The 22,625-nt window shown below is 37.5% G+C and overlaps 2 protein-coding genes across 4 annotated transcripts in view; one reads left to right on the top strand and one right to left on the bottom strand.

Annotated features, from left to right (window-relative positions):
• CWC27 (CWC27 spliceosome associated cyclophilin) overlaps nucleotides 1–16,338 on the bottom strand; it is a 190,808-nt gene extending 174,470 nt beyond the window's left edge. Inside the window, exons 1-3 of one of the 3 annotated variants that reach the window (XR_003414567.2) lie at nucleotides 16,065–16,337; nucleotides 8,258–8,354; nucleotides 1,171–1,283 (exon numbers count right to left, since the gene is read on the bottom strand). Coding sequence is in view for 2 of the 3 variants with exons in the window: in XM_027041096.2 (XP_026896897.1) it covers nucleotides 1,171–1,283; nucleotides 8,258–8,354; nucleotides 16,065–16,106 (252 nt within the window). In the remaining variant the exon portion in view is untranslated. Of the gene's footprint in view, nucleotides 1–1,170; nucleotides 1,284–8,257; nucleotides 8,355–16,064 lie in introns of all 3 variants that reach the window. The other 2 variants (XM_027041096.2, XM_015065317.3) reach the window with 2 other exon arrangements.
• A 216-nt stretch (nucleotides 16,339–16,554) lies between these two features.
• SREK1IP1 (SREK1 interacting protein 1) overlaps nucleotides 16,555–22,625 on the top strand; it is a 43,892-nt gene continuing 37,821 nt past the window's right edge. The window contains exon 1 of the mRNA XM_027041118.2: nucleotides 16,555–16,733. Within this exon, the coding sequence (XP_026896919.1) occupies nucleotides 16,721–16,733 (13 nt within the window). The 5' untranslated portion in view covers nucleotides 16,555–16,720. The remainder of the gene's footprint in view (nucleotides 16,734–22,625) is intronic.

The raw sequence follows: 22,625 nt of genomic DNA, 5'->3' as shown, positions 1-22,625 counted from the left end.
ATGTTTATTCATTTCTGAGAAAGAGAAAGAGAAAGAGAGAGAGAGAGAGAGAGAGAGAGAGAGAGAGAAAGAGCTCGCACGCACACGCACAAGCAGGGGAGGGGCAGAGAGAGAGAGATGGAGACACGGAATCTGAAGCAGGCTCCAGGGTCTGAGCTGTCAGCACAGAGCCTGCCTGCTGCGGGGCTCAGAACTCACAAGCTGAGCCGTAAGATCATGACCTGAGCCAAAGTCAGATGCTTAACAGACTGAGCCACCCAGGTGCCCCATCACTGACCTATTTTTGATTAATACACTTTTTTCTAACACTTTTTATGTTAATTCTTTCTTCTGTCCCTTTGTGATTTCCTGTTGTGTAATGCATTTTCCACTACAGGGGTCTACTGTGCACAATTAAGAATGAATTCTGCATTGGACCAAATTGTGTCTCCCCAGAATTCATAGGTTGAAGCTGTAACCCCCAGTGTGACTGTATTAGAGACAGGGCCTATGAAGAGATAATAAAGGATAAATGATGTCATAAGTGTGAAGCCCTAATCCAATAGCGGTGATGTCCTTATAAAAAGAGGAAGAGACACCAGAGCTCACTCTCTCTACCATGTAAAGACACAGCGAGCAGGTGGCCGTTGACAAGCCAGGAAGAGAACCTTCCCCAGAAATTGAATGCCAGCCAGCTGATCCGTACTTCCTAGCCTCCAGAACTGTGACAAACAAATTCCTGTTGTTTAAGTCACCCTGTCAGTGGTATTTTGTTGTAACAGTCCAAGCAGATTAATATAAATTCCATACAGTATTAAATAAAATATTTTAAAATAAAATGGCATATGAAATGTTCTAAAACCTTTTTACATTTACAAAGTTGTAGATATCAGATACAGTCAGCTATCAAGAATTATGTTACGTAGTCTTTTTTTCTGACTCACATTTTCCTCACTACCACCATTAGCTCTACCTGAATTCAATCTAGCAAAAAAGTCAGCAATAAGACAATTCTGAAAGAATGCTTGATAGGGTAGTGCTGCTCTTATCCCTTATAATCCCAAACATGTGATAAATACCAGATTTTGTGCAGTAATGTGAAATGTAGTTTTTTGACCAGGGGCACAGTGATTTTCAATTAAGGAATCCAAATTGATTTGCAAATAAATAACAATAAAAATTCAATCTCACCTTGAATGGGGCTCCATAGATAGACTCTCCACCAGTCCCTGTGCCAGTAGGATCTCCCCCTTGGACTATGAAACCAGGTACAACTCTATGAAAAATGGTGTTGTCATAATATGCTGAAAGAAATTTAAAATAATTTAGCAAAGTCTAAAGTGAAGTATATAGCTATCAGAGTTAATATAATTAGAGTCACAAGATTCCCCCCCCCCCCCAGAATGCTAAATAGGCTCCTAAACCCAAACCTTTTCTTCCCTTATTATAAAATGCCTACTCAAAACAGCACAATTTCTACAAAAAAGCATGACTGTTGTTGTGTTGTACTTATTTCCAGGAGTCTCTCAAATTGCATTACAGTTTATACATAAATATATTATTTGGAAGCTTTTAATATACAAGAGAGATCACATATGATCTCCTAATAGTACTTATTATCGGGAACCTAGAATCACGAGAGAGACTTCACCAAGGAAAACAAATTGCATGTAGGAGAAGCATGGCATCTCGGTGAGGTAAATCATGAGCAAAGAAGTTGTTGAGAGCAAAATGGCAAAAATTAGGGTTTGACTGAATCAGGGAGTTTATATTAAGAAGTAGCAACAATGGACAATATGAATAAGAAAAGATTCTCAATATCATCAGTCATTAGGGAAATGCTAATCAAAACCACAATGAATACCACATCACACCCACTAGGATGGCTATCATCCAAAGGAAAGGAAAAATAGCAAGTGTTAGTGAGGAGGTGGTGAAACTGGAGCCTTGTACATTGCATGTTGGGTTGTAAAACGATACAGGCACTGTGGAAAAGGTTGATGGCTCTACAAAATTTAAACACAGAATTATCCATCAATCTTACTTCTACGAATACATCCACCCCCCAAATTGAAAACAGGTACTAAACAAATACTTGTATATGAATGTTCCCAGCAGTGCCGTTCCCAACTGCAAAAGGAAGAAACAATCCAGATGTCCATCAATGAGTGAATGAATAAACAAGATGAGGTATTTACATACAGTGGAAGATCACTCAGCCAAAGAAGGGAGTGAAATACCGATATGCACTACAACATAGATGAAGCTCAAAACTATGCTATGTGAAAGAAGCCACACACAAAAAGTCATATATTATATGATTCCATTTATATGAAACATCCACAATAGGTAAATCCATAGAGATGGAAAACAGATTGGTGGTTGTCAGGGGAGGAGAGAGGGGAGAGAAGTGGAAGTGATTGCTTAATGAGTAGTTTTCTTTTGGGATAATAAAACTGTTTTGGAACTAGACAGAGGTGCTGGTTGTGTAACATAGCAAATATACTAAATATCATTGAATTGTCTTTGAAATGATTACTTTCATGTTATGTACATTTCACCTCTTTTATAAAAGATCCCTGAATGAAAGGAAAAAAAAATTATTTTTATCTCACCCAAACTAGTTTTGAACTTATATTAACTAATCAGGTGAGTACAAGAGGAAAATTTATGTAGAATATAGGTGTAGCCCTGAAGTACAGACTCTATTATTGTTGTTAAATCAAACAAACAAAACCCAACTAGCAACACACTAGACTGAGGTGGAGTCATTTGAGTGTAGGCTTAGCTCAGTCACACACTGAGGCTCGCAAAGAGAAAGATGGGAAAAGCAGAATTTCCTGAAAGCTTCGCTGAGCCTGCAGAACTGCCTGACATCAGTTTTCTTGTCGTCGTACAGGATTATGAATGTCTTTATTATGTAAATAACATTGAAAGGAGTCTTTTCCTACTTGCACCTGAACACAGCCTAAGTCATATAATGACAAATACAAATCAAGTGCCTACCGTGGGCCAGGCACTGTACTGAAAAATTACTGATAGAATTCATGAGGTACCTATACATAGATACTCAGTGACACTTCATGAGTCAAAACAAGAATGTGGTTTATCATAATTCATAAAGTACTGTAATATAGTGGCTTGCAGGCACCCTCATAATTATTTACATTTGCAAGATATAACTGGATATAAAATCCATATTTTAAAAAATCTAATATGTAATCTAACAACTGTATCCAGTATAGAGGATAGATAGGAAGAAGTAGACAGGAGAAACAACTGATTTTTTCAAACCCTTCTCCCAGTGAAGTTGTTGGGCTGTGTGCACAAGAGGTCTCCAGTGCAAACAAGTGCTCCTTGGTTACAAATAGAAACTAAAAACTAAGAGGTCTAAAAGTATCTCTCCTATACCCTTAAGTAACCATTTATTCAGGTTAAGGCTGCATGCAGCATGCAGGAGGAGTTCTGAGTCTTGGCTTTTGCTAGCTGCTACCTTAAACTCCATTTATTTTTTCCCCTCTTTTTATTTTTTTATATTTATTTCGAGAGAAACAGAAATAATGCGAGTGGGGAAGGGGCAGGGAGAAGGAGAGAGAAAGAATCCCAAAGAGCGTCCGCACAGCTAGCGCAAAGCCCAACTCTAGGATCAAACTCACAGAATTGTGAGATCACGACCTCAGCCTAAACCAAAACCAACAGTAGCATGCTTAACTGACTGAGAGCCACACAGATGCCCCTCTTTTTTTCCCTCTGTTTAAATCACTGGGATACAATTGACATTTAACATCACATTGGTTTCAGGTGGACAACATAATGATTCACTATTTGCATATATTGTGAAATAATCACCATAATAAGTCTTATAGTTAACATCCATCACCTCACATAGTAACAAATTCCTTTTTCTTGCAATGAGAACTTTTAAGATCTACTTTCTCGGCAACTTCCAAATATGCAATACAGCATTATTAACTATCCTCCACATGCTGTACACATAATTTTCTCATTATAAAATTAATATTATAAATTAATTCACTGTGTTCTGAAGATTAAATAAGATAATGTGGAGGCAATCTATAAACTTTCAAGTTCAACACAAATGTGAGGTCAAACTTTAATATTTTCGTTTAAATTCTATTTCGTTTAAATATGCAACAAGCCCCAGTTTACATCAGAAAATGACAATAATCCTTTAGGTCCATAATATGCAACCAATCAACTTTTTTTTTTTATGAGATCTGCTTTTTCAAAATATCAAACTCCCAGTATAGAGAATGGACTGGAAGGAAGTGACAAGGCTGGAGGGACAGGGAGCAACTATTGTCCCAAGAGTAAACCATGACTGTGACTTCTACTGAGAGGCACATACTTAAGAATTCTCTACAGTAAGACTCAGAAATCTATTAGATGTGAGGGAAGGGAGATATGAAAGAGATCTTTATTATTTGTGCTTTCCAATTTTAAAATAACCCATCTTACTCCTTTTTCCTATTAAATCTTTTAGTGATATTGGCTTTTTACTTTAAGCTTTTCCTTTTTATATTCCTAATTATATTCCTGTTGGATGAATGAAATTATAATACCATATATACTGAGTAGGAATTTTCTATAATTACACCATAATTTTATAATCTACCATGGCTAAAATTTCAAAATTCTACAAAATCTCCATATCCATCATTTCTATTTCCATGTAACTTATTCATATCACTGCTGACAATGCATTTATGGTTGTCTTTATAGTTTACTATGTACTATAATAGATTTTGTGGCATGCAATAATGTTTATTTGACTTTCTTCTTAAATGTTTTTATGTATCATTTCCATAAGTATTGTGAAGAAAGTGATTTTCTCATTTCATTATGTCTGGTAATATCTTCCTAAATTTTCTCCACTATTGAAGAAAGACATTTTCATGTATCTTAAATATGAAATAAAGTTCCTATTTGGCCTCTGTGGTTCCGGTATTTGCCATTATAGTTTTTATTTCTGGCTGTACAATGTATGGGTATCATGGTACACTTTATCTAATTATATTTCTGCCGAGTACCATATAGAAATTTACATTTGCACTTTTAAGTGATTTATGTGTATTTTTCTAGAATCTGGTGTTTGTGTTTAATTTTATAAACATTATCATTAATAACTTTTTATTTATAACTCCTTTTGTTTCCTGTCTGCCCTGTTTATTTTGGCCTCTTAGGATTTTTTTAAACAAATATTTTAGTTTTTTAGAGATATTTCTGTTAACCTCTTAATTTATACTTATATTGGTCACTTCTAAAGAATAGGAGGTAAGGGATAAAGATAACTGATAAAGAATAGACCTTTTTTTAACTTTTTTTAAATTATTATTTTAGAGAGAGAGAGAGAGAGAGAAAGCACAAGTGGAGAAGAAAGGCCGAAGGAAAGCGAAGAATCTCAAGCAAGCTCTGCTTGGAGCCTGGAACCCAATGTGGGGCTCAATCCATGACCCTGGGATCATGACCCAAACTGAAATCAAGAGTCAGATGCTCAACCAACGGAGCCACTCAAACACCCCAAGAATAGATCTTAAAGAGTAAATCTGAGGTAAAATAGAAATAAAGAAATTAATAGTTACATAAAGCATAAAAAATTTGATTTTCTTAACTACTTCTCTTTCTGCTTCCCACTTTGTTTTGCCAACCTAAAATTTTACTCCTTCCTCATACTTCAGAGGAACCAACAAAACTATCAAAAGCAACAAGCTTCCCTTTCCTTCTTTTTTAACCTATTTTTTAAAAATTTCACTCACCTTTAAATATTCACCTAACTATTCCACAAAACCTGAAATCCAAGAGTAAGGCTGTGTAATTCTAGATCTTTCATTTCTATAAACACTAAAGACATCCCCCAGACACCAGAATGACAAATTCTGTATGTGGAGTCTAAAAAAGTTAAACTCATAGAACTGGAGAGTAAAATGGTGGTTGCCAGGTGCTGGCAGGTGGGAGAAATCGGGATATGTTGGTCAAAAGGGATAAATTTTCAAATATAAAACGAATAACTTCTGGGGATTCAATGTACAACATGGTGAGTATAGTTAATAATACTGTATTGTATACTTGCAGTTTGCTAAGAAAAAAGATCTCAAGTGTTCTCACTACACACACACACACACACACACACACACATACTCATAACTGTGAGGTGACGGATACGTTACTTAACTTGATTGTGATAATCATTCCAGTGTATATGTATAGTACACACTTGTACACCTTTTAAAAAATCATGTACAACCTAAATATATACAATTTTTATTTGTCTATAATACCTCAATAAAGCTGGGGGGAAAAAAAAGACTAAGAACTTCCGCTATGAACAGCATTTTAGTTGGGAGCCATATCTGGCTCCACCTTCCCAAGTTTGTACTTACTTCTTTTTTAATTCTGGAAATCATCCCTTTTTGAAAAAAATACTGATATGAATGCTAAAAGATCTTGACATATCATGACTTGTTTAAGTAACAGAATTAGTGAATTAAATGAGGTTCTCCAAATTATATTTTAAAAACTTGACTTTATTTGGGGATATCTTCATTTCAGTTAGCCTTCTCAGGCTTCTTGTTAGCCTTTGCAGTAATAATTCTCTCTCTCACCTGTTCAATTAAGAGAATTGCTGTAGTTATTTTTCTTATGATTTTTCTATTCTCTTTCTCCACGTATTCTTCTATAGAGGGGAATAATTTTTGTTGTTCCAATTAAGTTTCATCATGACCTAACTTAAGAACTTTATTTCTTCTTCATTGTCATATTATATCCAGATGTTTTCTGTTTCTTCCATTCACCTGGTCATGGATTGTTAATTACCATTCATTCTTTCTAATGTTTTTGTACTTCCAGTCTTCCCCTGTAAAATTTGAGCTTTTGAGTCTTCAAAACTTCTTTCCAGAAACAAGTCTGACTTTTCTGTGTCTACTGTGTTTCTCGACTCTGTTGATAGTAATTTGAGGATTCTCTGACTGTACTACCTGTCTGACTCAATTTCCTTCCTGCCTGCCATAGCAATTATTAATAATGGTCTTCACAGATGTCCTTCTCTTTTTCTTTTTTTTGGGGGAGGAGGCTCTGGGTATTTTTATACCTTAAATCTTCCCCTGATAATTATCTATTTGTGTAATTATTATCTATTTGGAGAGCTCTAGCTGTACCCTTTTACTGGTTATATTGAATTATCTTTCACACCCTGCCTTTGACTCAAAATGCTGTTTTCTGATACCTAATTAACCTTGTCTGTCTCTACAAATCAGGTATAACTTAGAAAGACAATGATTTGCCACCACAGGAGATATTTAAAACCATATGCAAAATATCGTCAAAGCCAAGTTGCAAAAATGTTTAGAATGTTTAGTTCTATAAGGGAATATTCTGAAGGAGAAAACACTCAAGTGGATATAATTCTGCAAAGTTTACTGAAAGAAAAATAGTCAAATTGTGACTCAGTCTAAAAACAGACTAGAGACATCTATAATGACATCACTGAATCCCGGATAGAAGGCTTCGTGGAGAAAGCAGAATTTTGGACAGAGGTTAAAAAGTGGGTAGACTTGTAAACAGTAAGGAAGGAAAGAAAAAGTATTCCAAAAAGAAGACTGAGGACATGAAGGAGGTATGTGGATATGTGGACAAGAAGGAACTGCTCAGGAAATAAAATAATAGTCAACTGAAACCATATAGTTATTTAGTGCAATGAAACCAAGTTGAAAAGCTAGGAAGCTAAGCTGTCTGAGGATTCAAATACCAGATGAATAAATAAAAGGGTAAAGAGATTAGATAGAAAGACCAGGTAAAAGACAATCAAAATCATGCAGGTGAAAGTCAAGGCAGTGTGGTTTAGCTATAGCTGACAGAGGAAGATTGGAGTAGAAAAGTCCACTAGTCATTTTGACATGTAAATTACAGCTAAGAAAAGAGGAAATGGCTGGAATTCTAAATCTGACAGTCATTTGGAGAGAAGTAACAACTGAAGAGTAAAGACAGTGGAGAACTAGGGGCAATCATAGGGAGTACTCTTATTTAGAGGATGAAAGAAAGAAGTACAGAACAGGCAAGAAGATCAAAAAGGATCAAAGTTTTATTTGGTGAGATAAATTTCTCTGCTAAAGATATAAAGATTTATTTGAAAGACAATCTTTATCTCCTCTATCCATTTCCTGACACAACAGCTCAACACCATATCATTCATACCCACTCCTATCGCTCATTACCACTATTTAACAGCAGACTTCAGTGTTGTGGAAAGATACACTTTTACCTTCCAAACAAAGCTGAATGAAATTTCTGCAAGCTTTGGGAGCTTCTTTTGACCACAACTCTATGTCAATATCTCCAGCTGTAGTTTTCAATAAAACCTATGGAAAGAATATAACATCATTATATTAAATTATCATTTTGGTTTGATAATCAGTTGAATTGCTGCTCAAAATGAAGCATCCATTAATGAATTTTCAATTTTAAAGTTAAAATTTTAAAAACTTGCTGGGCTTTTCTTGTTATACTAAAAAAAATTATAACACGGATATCACAGTCTTTTCAACAAGTGGTACTGAAAAAACTGGACAGCTACATGCAAAAGAATGACACTGGACCACTTTTCTTATACCATACATAAAAATAAATTCAAAATGGATTAAAGACCTAAATGTGAGACTTGAAGCCATAAAACTCCTAGAAGAAAAGGCAGACAGTAATTTCTTTGACATGAACATTAGCAACATTTTCCTAGATATGTCTCCTCAGGCAAGAGCAACAAAAGCAAAAAATAAACTACTGGGATTATACCAAAATAAAAGCTTCTGCACAGCAAAGGTAACAATCAGCAAAATGAAAAGACAACCTAATGAATGTGAGAAGATATTTGCAAATGATATATATGATAAGGGGTTAATATAAAGAGTATAAAGAACTTATACAACTCAATACCAAAAAAAAAAAAAAACCAAATAACACGATTAAAAATGGGTAGAGGACCTGAATAAACATTTTTCCAAAGAAGACATACAGATGGCTAACAGACACATGAAATGATGCTCAACATCACTACCAATGTAAATAGTCAACGAAATGCAAATCAAAACCACAATGAGATATCACCTTAGACATGTCAGAATAGTTAGAATCAGAAAGACAAGAAATTACAAATGTTGTCAAGGATGTGGAGGAAAAGGAATCCTCATGCACTGTTGATGGGAATGCAAACTGGTGCAGCCACTGTGGAAAGCAGTACAGAGGTTACTTAAAAAATTAAAAATAGAATTACCATATAATTAACTCCACTACTGGGTATTTACCCTAAGAAAATAAAAACACTGATTGAAAAGATATATGCACCCCTGTGTTTATAGCAGCATTATTTACAATAGCCAAGATATGGATGCAACTCAAGTGTCCGTCCATAGATGAATGGATAAAGAAGTGGAATATATATAAATATACAGATATATAGATATAGATATAGATATATATAGTATGTGTATATATACACACACATATATATATGTGTGTGTATATATACATATATACACACACATATATATAGTATGTGTATATATACACACACATATATACACACACATATATATGTGTGTGTATATGTATATATACACACTGTATATACATATACATATATATACATATATATACACATATATATACATATATACACACACACACACACATATATACACACACACACATACACAATAGAATATTAGCCATAAAAAGAATGAAATCTTGCCATTTGCAGCAACATGGATGGACATAGATGTTTAAATAATACTAAGTGAAACAAGTCAGACACAATAAGACAAATACCATGTTTTCACATGTATGTGGAATTTAAGAAACAAAGAAAAAAGACAAACTGCAGACTCTTAAAAACTAAGAACAAACTGGTGGTTGTCATAGGGGAGGTGGGGTTGAGACAGATAAAGGAGATTAAGAGTACATTTACTTTGATGACAGTGAAAATTGTACAGAATTATTGAATCCTTATACTGTTCACCTGTAACTAATATAACACTGTATGTTAACTATATTTCAGTAAAAATATTCATTCAGTACAAGTCATTATACATTTATATCTTTCCTTTTTTTTTTTTTTTAATGTTTGTTTACTTTTGAGAGAGAGAGAGAGGCAGAATGCAAGTTGGGGAGGGGCAGGGAGAGGGAAACACAGAATCCGAAGCAGGCTTCAGGCTCAGAGCTGTCAGCCCAGAACCCACGGGGCTCGAAGTCATGAACTACAAGATCATGACCTGAGCTGACGTCAGACATTTAACTGACTGAGCCATCCAGGCGCCCCTACATTTATATCTTCCAAACAGCAATTTCAGAAATAATTTAAGATTGAAGAAAAAGCAGCATATACCTTTATTAATCAGAAAAACTTATTCATTTAAAAATCAGTCATTTAAACTTGCTTTAATTAAGAAAGCTTCTTGCAGCTTTCCTTCCAATAAAATTGGTATAGCAAATTAAGAAACTAAAGAACAATGAATCTATGAAATTGTGACACTATGAGACAATTTTACAATTTTCTTTTTATATACCAACACTCTACTTGCTCGTTCAAAATCATGCAATTCCTAATTTAAAACAAAACATTCCTAATCTAATTCTGGGTTGTATATGTTACTAAAATGGTACGTCTTAAAATCATCATCTACAGTACATGGAATCCGTTCAAAGTCTCCTTTCTACCAGCTCATGAAGGTAAGGCCTTCTAACTTGGCATGGCATGAAACTATGTGCAAAATAAATACTCTATCATGACAAACCAACCCAGCTGGTTTCTCAGTTTCTTGGAAGGTATATATTTGGGATGCAAACTGAGTTGGCTGAACAACTCCCTAGACTGTATCTATAACAGTGGGTAATACCTTCTGGTTTTCCATGAAAACTGGTGTCCATCCCAATCTTAAAAGTACAGAATATCTCAAAAGGCAATATCCTGTCCTACCTATTATCCCCTTGTATACTTGAAATAAAATGCTACTGTTAAAGGGACCCTTGACATGTCTTCCCTTCCTTGCAACTCTAATACAGTGATCTCCAACTTTTTCAGAGTGTGCATCCCTATTAGCGAAGAGGAAAAAGGAAGTGGGAAGGGAGGTAAGGAATTGGAACACAGAGTTCCCAAATAAGTACATTTAAATACATGTAGTACTATATTACTCTAGTACTGAAAGAGTCACAGAAGATAAACATTTCAAAGCATTACATAAAAACAGTATTTTAAAATATTTCTTAATCTTCTTTACCAGTGGTATAATGAAACTTAAAGAAAAAAAAAATAACAGCTTTACTGACATATAATTCACATACCAAACAATTCACCCTTTTAAAGCATTTGTTAGTATAATCCAGACATTTGCCACCACCACAATCTAATTCCAGAACATTTCCTCACCTGAAAAAGAAACCCTGTAACCCATTAGCAGTCACTCCCTACTTCTTCCTACTCATAGGCCCTGACAAACACTAATCTTTCTGTATCTATGAATTTGTCTATTGAATATTTCATATAAATGGAATCATACAATGTGTGGCTTTTGGTATTTGGCTTCTTTCACTTAACATAATGTTGCTTTCAAATTGTAGAGGTCCATCTTCCTGTTCTACTCACTTTGTTTTAAATGTCTTGAAAATGACAATGGCTTTATATTCTTACTGATAAATATGCCAAGGCACAATATACACTTAAGACAAAGTTCTTCATTAACAATAAATAGAAATCCGTATTTCAAATAATTTTCATAATAATTTCTAATTTTTTACATACTTCCCATGTTGAGGCATCAGGTCTACCATTTTCTTGTGGTTTGCTTATGTTTACATTATTAATATTACTTTCAATATGAAATCTGTGAGGGCTGGTCTAGTTAATCCAGATTAACAATGAAATGTAATCCATTTAGCATGATATTAGGAAAAATTACATCATGACATATAAAAAGTGACTAAGTAAATGAATATATATGTTCCTTTTTATATATAAAAGATTACATTTAGGGGCGCCTGGGTGGCTCAGTCAGTTAGGCGTCCAACTTTGGCTCAGGTCATGATCTCACAGTTTGTGGGTTTGAGCCCCATGTTGGGCTCTGTGCCGACAGCTCGGAGCCTGGAGCCTGCTTCAGATTCTCTGTCTCCCTCTCTCTCTGCTCCTCCCCCACTTATGCTGTCTCTCTCTGTCTCTCAAAAATAAAATTAAAACATTTAAAAAATATTTTAAAAAAGATTACATTTACACAAAGGAAATGATAAATGCAAGCAGAAGAATGTAGCTTTTCTCTTTGCATCTCATGATGGTTTTGCACAGTCCCTGAAGTGTGCACTCACTGGTTTAAGAAACCAGTTACTCTAAAGAATAAACTAATGCACACCATCCCTCCCTTTACAGGTTCTGGAGTCAGCTGCTCAAATTCCAGTACTGACTGACCCTTGCACTTACAAAGGGTAAGGAAGTTTTTTACTTTGGACATGCTATCTAACATATCTGTGACTCAACTTTATTATCTAAAATAGGAACAATAATATCCTCATAGGTTTTTTGTGAGAACAAAATGATTTATTACACATAGACTGCTTAGAACATTACCTGAAAAATAGTAAATGTTCAAAAAATGGTAGCTACTATTGTTGTAATTATTCTTCTGTAATATTTTTGGCCACAGTCAACTTACACCCAGTAAAAAGAATGCATACACAGTTGGGCTACCTTGTTTACCAGAGTTTCTTACTCTTTCCACTGATAAGCTACTGAATTTATAAAGAAGGCACATGGCTCCTTCCTCCATACATTTCTTTTGGCCATCACTATTTTGTCAAGTATTGGTGTTCCCTTTCTTAAAGATTCAAAATAAGGCAATAATTTGATAATAAAATGTTTCTTTTTTTAAATTTTAATGTTTATTTATTTTTGAAAGAGAGAGAGCACAAGCGGGAAAGGGGCAGAAAGAGAGGGAGACACGGAATCAGAAGCAGCCTCCAGGCTCTGAGCTGTCACAGCACAGAGCCCAAGGCAGGGCTCGAACTCATGAACCATGAGATCATGGAGCCACAATAAATGTTTATTCTTAAGAAACGTTTTATTGGGGCGCCTGGGTGGCTCAGTCGGCTAAGTGTCCAACTTCATTGTGGCTCAGGTCATGAGCCACAGGATCATGAGCTCCCAGTGCCATAGGATCAAGCCCTTAGTGGGGCTCTGTGCTGGGTGTGGGGATTAGGATTCTCTCTCTCCCTCTCCCTGCCCCTCTCCCACTCACTCATGTGCTCTCTCTCTTTCCCTCTCTCTCTCAAAAAAAGAGAATATTAATATGCAATTTAAATTAAGTGATCATAATACATAGAAATTTCATCTTGAGTGTATAAAGACATTTCTATCAAGTGGTACATTTCTGTGTGTCATCTTCAGAGGCCAGAGTTACAACAAAACACAGCACAACTTATAAACAACCACTGATATGATAAGTCAATTACTTCCCAGGTTGATACTATGCTCTTTGAAGGGAGGAACTTTGTCCCATTTATTCTGAATATCTCTTAATCCTTTTAGTACCTAATGTAGCATTAGACAGCATAAGCACTAAACAAACATTCACTGAGAAAACATATTGTTATATCTGTTTAAATTCCTTCCAGGCCCAAATTCTTGCCATGTGCTCTCTATGGTACAGAACTCTGAAGCTTCAATGTCCTCAACTGGCCTTATGTTAAAAAAAAAAAAAAAAATCCCCAACTGTGTTTGAAGGAAACTTTGGCTATGCCTGATGTTCTCTGTAAGCCCAATTCTGTTTCAGAAGGACAGTATTTTTTTTTTTTTTTTTTTTTTTTTTTTTTTAGTTTAGTTTGAGAGAAAGAAAGTAAGAGAGAATTCCAAGCAAGCGTCACACTCAGTATGGAGACTGACAAGGGGCTCAGTCTCACAACTGTGATATCATGACCTGAGCCAAAACCAAGAGTCAGACAATCAACTGAGCCACCCAAGTGCTCTCAGGACAGTATTTATCAGTTTGCATGTACTTATTTACATGATTATTTGCTGAATGTACATTTCACTCAACTGACTCCATATTAGAGACAATGCTGGTTTTCCTTTCCCTTGTATTCCTAAAACCTAGCATAGAGGTTGGCATGTGCTAGTTGCTAAAGAAATATTTGTTGAATAAAAGATCTCCTGTTCAGGCATGTATCTTTGTTAAAGGTCTTCCTCTTTATGACCATGTCAAATCTTCCTTCCAGAGTAAAACAACTAAATCTTCCCTTGATCAGCAGCAATATAACCTCAAAGTCACTGATGCTTAATACTTTAACTTAAGAGAAATAAAATATTAATCCATCCATTCATTGAGTCACTACATATTTGAACTCCTCCTACCATGTGTCAAGCACCATTCTAGATGTCAGTCCCTGCCATCATAGTGCTTGCATTCTATGGGGAGGAGAATGGGAGGCAGAGGACACAATAAACAATAACTAGTAAGTACACAGAAAAAACTGAAGAGGGAAAGGGCAGGGAATGTTGGAATGCAGGACATGAATGGAGTTTGTGATTTTATAGAGTAAACAGAAAAGTCCTCTCTGCCAAGGTGACATTTGAGCAGGCCTGAGTGTACTAAAGAAAGGAATAATAAGTGTGAAAGCCCTGACTAGCAGGATGGGCAATATTTTTATTCTCTACTAGTGTTTATTAACTGAGGGTGATATCACCCTCAAAAAACATCTGGAAATATGACGAGGTAGGTATTCTGAGTTTTCACAATGATGTGAGATACAGATGAGGAGTAAGGAGAAGTTCACACAGCAAAGAATTAAAAGAATGGCCCATCTCAAAACACCCACTAAAATTCTTGGTGGGGATATCAATTAGAGCATTATTGTTTTTGTTTTCATATTGCCTTATTATATTACAAAATGTTGATCAACAAAAGACTGCATAAATTATGATATAGTCATGCAACAGAATCGTATCTGATGTAAATTTAGTTTATCCTAATTCAACTATGTGCTTTAAAGTTAAAAAAAAAAATGTTTATTTATTTTTGCGACAGATAGCGAGCACAAGCAGGATAGGAGCAGAGAGAGACAGACAGAATCTGAAGCAGGCTCCAGGCTCTGAATTGTCAGCACGGAGCCTGACATTGGGCTCAACTCAAGTACTGTGAGATCATGACCTGAGCCCAGTCAAAGGTTTAACCGACTGAGCAATACAGACACTCCTCAACTAAGTACTTTCAGTCCCACTATTTTCTCCACTATGTTGGTCCATCGCATTTCATATGTGGTGAGACTAGCTCACAGTTTAAGAATCCCAGTGATACTTATTCCATTATTGACTCCTCTGCCTCATACTGCATATAAAAATCTTTGATGGGAACTGACATACCTTGACCATTAAATCAATCAGGAAATCATTCTCCCATTCTAATGTGGGAACATTTCTCATTCTCTACTTTCATGTTTTAAGACCAGCTCAAAAGATACCTCCTCCACGAAGCTTTTCTCTTCTTCCTCAGTGGCTCATTTTTTAGTACTTACGGTAGCACTAGACTTCCTCTCTCCATAAGCATGCCTATTGGACTTATCAGGTTTTTCTTTACCTGCTTACCTCCCAAACAAAACCATAAGCTTTTCTAGGGCAACAACAAGACCTTACCCATCCATCTTTGTGTCCCCAGCACCTAGTACAGTGCCTGGTGACTACTAGGCATTCAATACATGATTATAGAATGAATGGAGAAAGAGCGATTTACAAGTTAAGAAAAACAAAAATCACAATTTTAAATATACCTAGGTTTCTACCTAAGGCCCTAGAAAACGCCCTAGAATGTGTTAGGCTGAAGCAAGAAATGTGGCCAGACACTGGAGAAATCTCCATTTGAGGACTTTTCTCAAAGTATTTGCCGAGAGGTGTCAGTAGGTGGTTTTCGGTGCAATCCTGTCCAGAGGCAGGAGTAACGGACAAGACATTTTGTGATTTTTCCAACCCTAACGCCCCAAAACTCCCTTAATGGGTGAGGTATCACTTTGGGGAGCCCAGGTACCGTAGATGAGGCTCTCACCTTCCCATTCGTGGGAGGCTCCTGGATGTAGATGTTGCTCATGCTGCTCAGGGCTCAGGGCTCCGCTCCTAATTGGGAGTGAGAACGGAGAGCCGATCACTAAAGCAGTCCACCTATCAGTGGCACGCTTCCTTCAATCGGGTGGTCGCAGAAAGCTCCAGTTTGTCAATGTCCCAAAATGAGCGGCACCAAGCACTACCTTTTCCCAAAACTAGTCCCTCACGGACGCCGCCATGTTGCTCCTGGGCCTGAGCACCGCTAATCCTGAGAAGGGGGGTTCCAATGGCCTCCAGGAAACGAAAAAATATTATTAAGCACCTGCAGGTTAACTAAATTTGTGTTACACTTTTACAAAAGGATATATAAATGTTGGTGTTGTTTACTTCAGTACATGTATGTGCAGGTTTCATTCATCTCCACCCCCGGGGCTGGCAGCAATGGTTCGGACCATGTGTGTTCTGTAATATGACTCCCCCGGAAACTGCATCATCGTTACTTTGTTCCGCTATCGCCAGAGGCCTCCCCGACTGGCAGGGAAGTCCGGCTGCGTCGGTCGGAGGAAGAGGCCGCCCTCGCCGTTTGTGGTCCTCGCGGCAGGCGGGAGGCGAGCGTACTCTCGAAAGCCTACGGCTCCTGCGACCCCTCTTACCAGCGCAATGGCAGTCCCAGGTGAAGACGGACGGCAGGGCCCCTGGGTCTAGGCGAGGAAAGGAGCGGGTAGGGTAGGTTGGGGTGCGCTGGGGGTAGGGAGTAGCGCCCATGGGGATTTAGGCGGAGGCGTTAAAATTAACAGGTTCGTTTGTTCCACACGAAAAAGTTTACACTCCAGAGATAATCTCTGAAGGGAAGAAGGAAGACAGAAACTATCTCCCCCGCCCCAGCCAGGCTCCGGCTGTGCTGGAAGGCTTACAGGGAAAGTGTGTGGTGGGGGGAGGTGGGGGAGGAGGGGCAGCAACTGTAGGCCTAGGAGGTAGCCGAGAAAAACTGACCTAACTTTGGGATGGCTCGAAAATAGAATTGAGGTGCAAGCACTTGACGGACCCCAGGAGCCAAGAGGCACTGTTTGTAGTGGAAGTCCCGGGGACCAAATTGGCTTCCAGGGTTCTCCTCTCCCTTCCTATTGTATGGAGTTCCTGTGTGGCCGTGGACCAGTCGCTCTCCCACTCTGGGCCTCATTTCGTGCATTTGGAAAAGAAGATTTATTCCTCGATGTCTGTGGGTTCTTCCAGCGCGCAGATTCTGTGTCCACTGACTACCGACGTAAAAACAGTGCACCCTGCGAAAGAAGTGCTTTAGAGGTTTCCCCGTCCACAACTACCCGCTTGCTTGGAAGTCCTGGTCGGGGAGGGCACCTCCTTACATCAGCTCTGCGACGGTGTGTTCGGAAGAACACTGGTTGTAGGAGATATTTTGAGAATTACACCGCCACCCCACCCGCTCAAGCACACACAACTTGGAGGTTCACAGTGCACTTCAGGGTGTGAAAGGCTCTGAGAAGGGCTGTGGTTCAGAACCCCCTTTGTTTTCACCTGCCCTTCCCAGTATTATCTGACGGCGTTTGTTCGGTGGCAGCCTTCCCTGAAGTGTATTTTACAGATAACTGTTACAGGAATATTGCACTTTTGTTAGCACTGCAGTTTGGGGAGGAGAGGGGTTGTGTGAGAGAGGAAAGATACACTCATTCATCCACACCACCGTGACTATTAAGGGCGTGCTAGGCATTGGGAATACAGTGGGGAACAGGACAGTGGCTCCTCACACAGAACTTAGAATTTAGCAGTGAAGAGAAAGTACCAGAAAGTCGGACAAATGCATGGCAGGGAAAATACAGAGCCTTCAGGAGCACGTTGTAAGGGCACCTACGGAGACAGAAGGGCTTTACAGAGGATGTGGCATTTAGGATGAGCCTTAAAGGATTCCAGGAGGGTTGGATTGATGGGAGGGGAAGTTGCAGCCAGAGGGATATGTAAGTGAAAAGGAGATAATAGATGCTCCCAATAGATGGAACTCCTAATACAAATGGGAGAGAAGTGAGAAATTAACTGGAGAGTTAATGACAGTAGCTAATATTTACTGATGTATCAGATGTGTCAATAGCATTTACTATGTATCAAATGTGTCACACACTGTGTCAAGTTTATCTCATTTAACATTCATGTCCACAGTGTGAGATAAGTATTAATATTTCCATTTTATAGATGAGGATACTGAGGGACAAAGAAATTAAGTGTTTGCTTGTTCAGGGATATCTTGTAGGTAAGCAGTCTGACTCTTCTAGTCCCCATGCACTTACTCATCTTGCCATGTAGGATAATTTACAAGGTGGTTTCCAGCTCTTAAAGGACCTTGGAAGCCATGACAGATAGTTTGGATATTTTCCCAAGGATTATGGGAAGCCATTTCAGCATTTTTAAACCGATTCATATTTCGGAAAGAACATTTTGGCTGCACAGTGGATTGGAAGGATGATAGTTTGGAGTTAAAGTCACCAATTAAATTCTGGTAAGTTATGATACTTCACGTGTGGTGTCAGGAAGGGAGAGAAGCCCATAGATTGGAGACACATTTTTGCTGGTAGAATCACGGGGAATCAGTGACTGATTCAGGGTAGGTAAGACAGGAAGTGAGGTCTACTTGGGTTTTACTGTTAGGCAGTTGGGTGAGACTCTTTACTAATATAGGCAACACCTGAGAAGGAGCAGGTTTTAGAGGGATGATGATAATTTCAATTTGGGCTCTGTGTTGAGGTGTAGTCAGCATACAAATTGAAACATCTAATAGTGAGAGATAGAATTTGTAGCTTAGGAAAGAAGCCAGAATGTCATCCACACATGAAGCAGGCGTTAAGACCATTGTCAGTGACTATGTTAGCAGTGTAGAATGTGAAGGGAAGCTCTGTGGCTGAAGCCTGGAGAATATCATCATGGAAGGAACTAGCAGAGAAAGGCCATTCTACCGAGTAGCTTGTCTGGGCATCCTGATAATTTAAGTCAGCGCTGGTGATCTTTGAACCGCACAGCTGCATCTAGAGTTGACCTCTCGCTGCTGGTTTTATTACTTGAGCAAGCGTTTTGAGCGCCCAGATGGTATAGACACTTAAGGGGACACAGTATCACAGCTTGTGATACTCATAAAACTAGTTATGAAAATAGGCAACTTAAGAAAGGAAAAAAGTGATTTTTTAAAAGTCCCTATTGAAATTGCTCTAAACCTAACCCAGTGTTATAGACAGGTTAACTTGCTTCCAATTCATAGTGATGCTCCAAAGTGTAATAATCTTAAATTGTGTCATTAAGCTGGATAGCAAGACATGGATAAACTGTTTAAACCTAGCAAAAATTGAGATAATAGGCATGACAGCACTGTAAGAGCACAATGCAAGTACCATTAGAAAATACAGATACAGAAAATGTTAAGATAATTTCTTGGATGATCGATCCAGATAGTGTATTAAAGAAAAATAGGGCTCAAGGACAGGTATTATGTTATGCTCTTTTATTTTTAGGTATAATGCTCATATGGATTCAGCATGGCATTTCTTGGGTGGTCTTGCTAGTGATTACTACAAAATACGACTATAAAGTGATGAGGCTACTTTCCACAAATGAGTATCAGCCTCTTCTATTTTATGGTCGCCTACTTCAGCTGTTTTTCCACAGCATTAAGCGTAAGCACACACCATTATGTAGGCAACACAATGAAATGTGCACTTTCTTAGGGAAATCATAGACTCTTAGTTGTCATTTTAAAAGTGACATTTAAATACAGGTTCCAGTGAAGTTTACTTTCTTTTAACAATTGCTTTTCCCATTCACTTTCAGTTGTTGAAATTAGTTCTGACATCCATTTTAATGATGCTCCATTCCCCAGTGAGAGTTGACCTGGCTCAAGGGGCAATGTATGTTGTTGATGTGGTTGGCACAAAAACTCTTTTTCTCTCATTCAGTAAAATCTATATAGCCAAGGTAGGGAATTTTCTGTAGCCAAATTAACAATACATCTGGCATATCAAAGTGAGTCCAATTTTTAAAACACATTACTATAACATCTTAGTAAGAGAAGAGTTCTGAATTACAATGCATCCAGTTTCTTTTCACTTCTAAAACTACACTACACATAGTTTCTTTTCTCTCTAGTCTGTGCTGCCCATTGCTGCTGAGATAATTTTCCGAAACCATATATCTGATCCTGTCTTTCCTAGGGGCCAAGAATTTAGTTCTTGTCCCCAACTGTGAATGTTGTGTTTCTCTTCAAGCAACCTAATCTTTGCAAGGCTCATTGTCCTTGGGTATGTAGTGAAGGGGTTGATGACCGAGCTTTCTCTCGCTTCTAAACTGTTGTGATGCCAGAGGTGCCCATCTCTGCTGGAGTGAAGTGCACACTCCTCAGCATGGCCAAATCACTCTTGCTCCTCTTTCCTCCTACCCTTCCTCTGAAGCATTCTACAGTCTTCTGACTTGGTCAGCTATTCCCAGAACCTCTCGTGTACCGTGCTGCCTACATGCTTTTGTTATCACTGTCCCTCCTTTGCTGTCCATAGGTACCTGTGGGAAGCCTTCTCAGTCTCTCAGCTGAAAGTCTTGCCTGCCAGTTCTTCCTGCTTACCAGTAGAGTTTTGTGTTTTTTACAGTGGCATATTCTAGCATGTATTATAGCTGTGGATGTATTGTCCTAGATAAGCTAGTATATTGTATTTCCTTTAGTGTAGGGACTTCATTCATCTTTATGGCTTCTCTAACATTCATTTCAGAGATAAGCCCATAATAAATAATAATAATTGGATAATAATTTAGAGGGTTGTTCACTAGAATTGTTGCTGAGCAGAATCTGGTACTAAAGTTAACAGACTAAACAGTAATTGTGATTCTGTTTCATTAGTTATTCAAATGTTCATGTCTCTTAAACTAATAATACCTATACCTTTTTTTCCTTCATGGGTTATTTATATTTTGAGGCAAGTGGATGAAAGCATTTTATACACTGACTTAAGTGGTAGCTCTTTCATGTCAGTAGTTTATTTATTTTTATTTTAGAGAGAGAGAGTTTGGCAGAGGGAGAGAGAAAAAGAATCTTAAGTAGGCTCCTTGCTGGGCATGGATTCTGACACAGGGCTTGATCCCATAACCCTGGAATCATGACCTGAGCTGAAACCGAGAGTCAGAGGCTCGACCAGCTGAACCACCCAGGCAGTCCCCTGTCAGTAGTTTAAAATAAGCAATTATTTGATTTACTTTCATCTCTCCTTTTGAGTATCAAATGATTCTGAAGGCATTTTTAACTAAAGATGAGGACATCTGCTCTTTCAAAATGTTTACATCAAGGATCCTCTTTTTTTTTTTTTTTTAATTAATTTATTTTGAGAGAGAGAGAGAGTGCACACGAGTGGGTCAGAGAGAAGAGAGAGAGAATCCCAGGCAGGCTTCATGTTGTTAGTGCAGAGCCCAACAGGAGCCATGAATCATGATTTGAGCTGAAGTCAAGGGTCAGACACTTAACTCACTGAGCCACTAAGGCTTAGGAGATCCATCAAGGATCTCCTTTAACCCATTTTTTAAATTCACAGAGAATTAAAATAAAATATTTCAGGATCCCAAAGAAAGGATTATATCTATGAATTCTTAATATAAAGCATCAGAAAAAATTTAAATATTTGGAGTTTTACTTTGCATTCAATTTTAGCAGACATATATGGGTATTTGTGTCTATGTGGTATATACAACCTAGCTACAATTTGAATTTTAAAAGCAGAATAAATTGAAGTTATCTTTAAGAGTTCCCAAATTATGATAGAACTATAATGGAGTAACCAAATATAAAACTTAAAGCTTAAAAGGAACTAATCTAATCTAATTGAATCTAGATAATTAAAAATGAAAGGAATGGACAGAAGTGATTGCAATTGCTAATTGCATCACTTAAAGGGATAGTTAGTCCCTTTAGCTATTTACTTTTAAATTTAAATGATTATAGAAAACATTTTAATGTAAATAAAACTTTGACAGGCTTCCCCAAATCTAAAATACACAGTAAGAGAAAAATATAATACTAAGTTCCAAACATTACTGTTAAAGTTCCCAGTGAGTAAGTTAACTTAGCAACATAGGTGATGTGAAATTTCAACAAAAAAATTTAGATCAGTATGATGTCTTGCCCTACCTCTGGGGGCCACTGAATAACCAGAGGCATCTGTTAGGGACACTACCACAAGCATCCCTTTTGCTTACATACTCCTATTTTCTCCCTCTGGTCTTTGTCCCTGGTTTTTAGTCTTCTCTAACCTCTCCCTTTTCACAGAGTGTTTCTTTTTTTCCCTCTATGCTAACTGCTTTACTAAGGTATAATTTACATGTTAAAATAAAATGCACATTACAAATGTATAGCTTGAAGAATTTTATATCCATATCAAGATTTTAAATATTTTCATCACCCTGGAAAGGTCCCTCTGCCTCTGTCATTTTTCCCTTCCCTTGCCTAAATAATCATTATTTTTATTTCAGTTGTCCTTCTTTTATTCCTGTTCTTCCATTGCCTGTGATTCCTCAGATGAGCCAGTAACACTGC

This window comes from Acinonyx jubatus, chromosome A1 (genome assembly GCF_027475565.1).
Source record: "Acinonyx jubatus isolate Ajub_Pintada_27869175 chromosome A1, VMU_Ajub_asm_v1.0, whole genome shotgun sequence".
Lineage (NCBI taxonomy): Eukaryota > Metazoa > Chordata > Mammalia > Carnivora > Felidae > Acinonyx > Acinonyx jubatus.
Note: the sequence above shows the minus strand (reverse complement) of the source record. Positions and strands in the feature narration are given on the sequence as shown.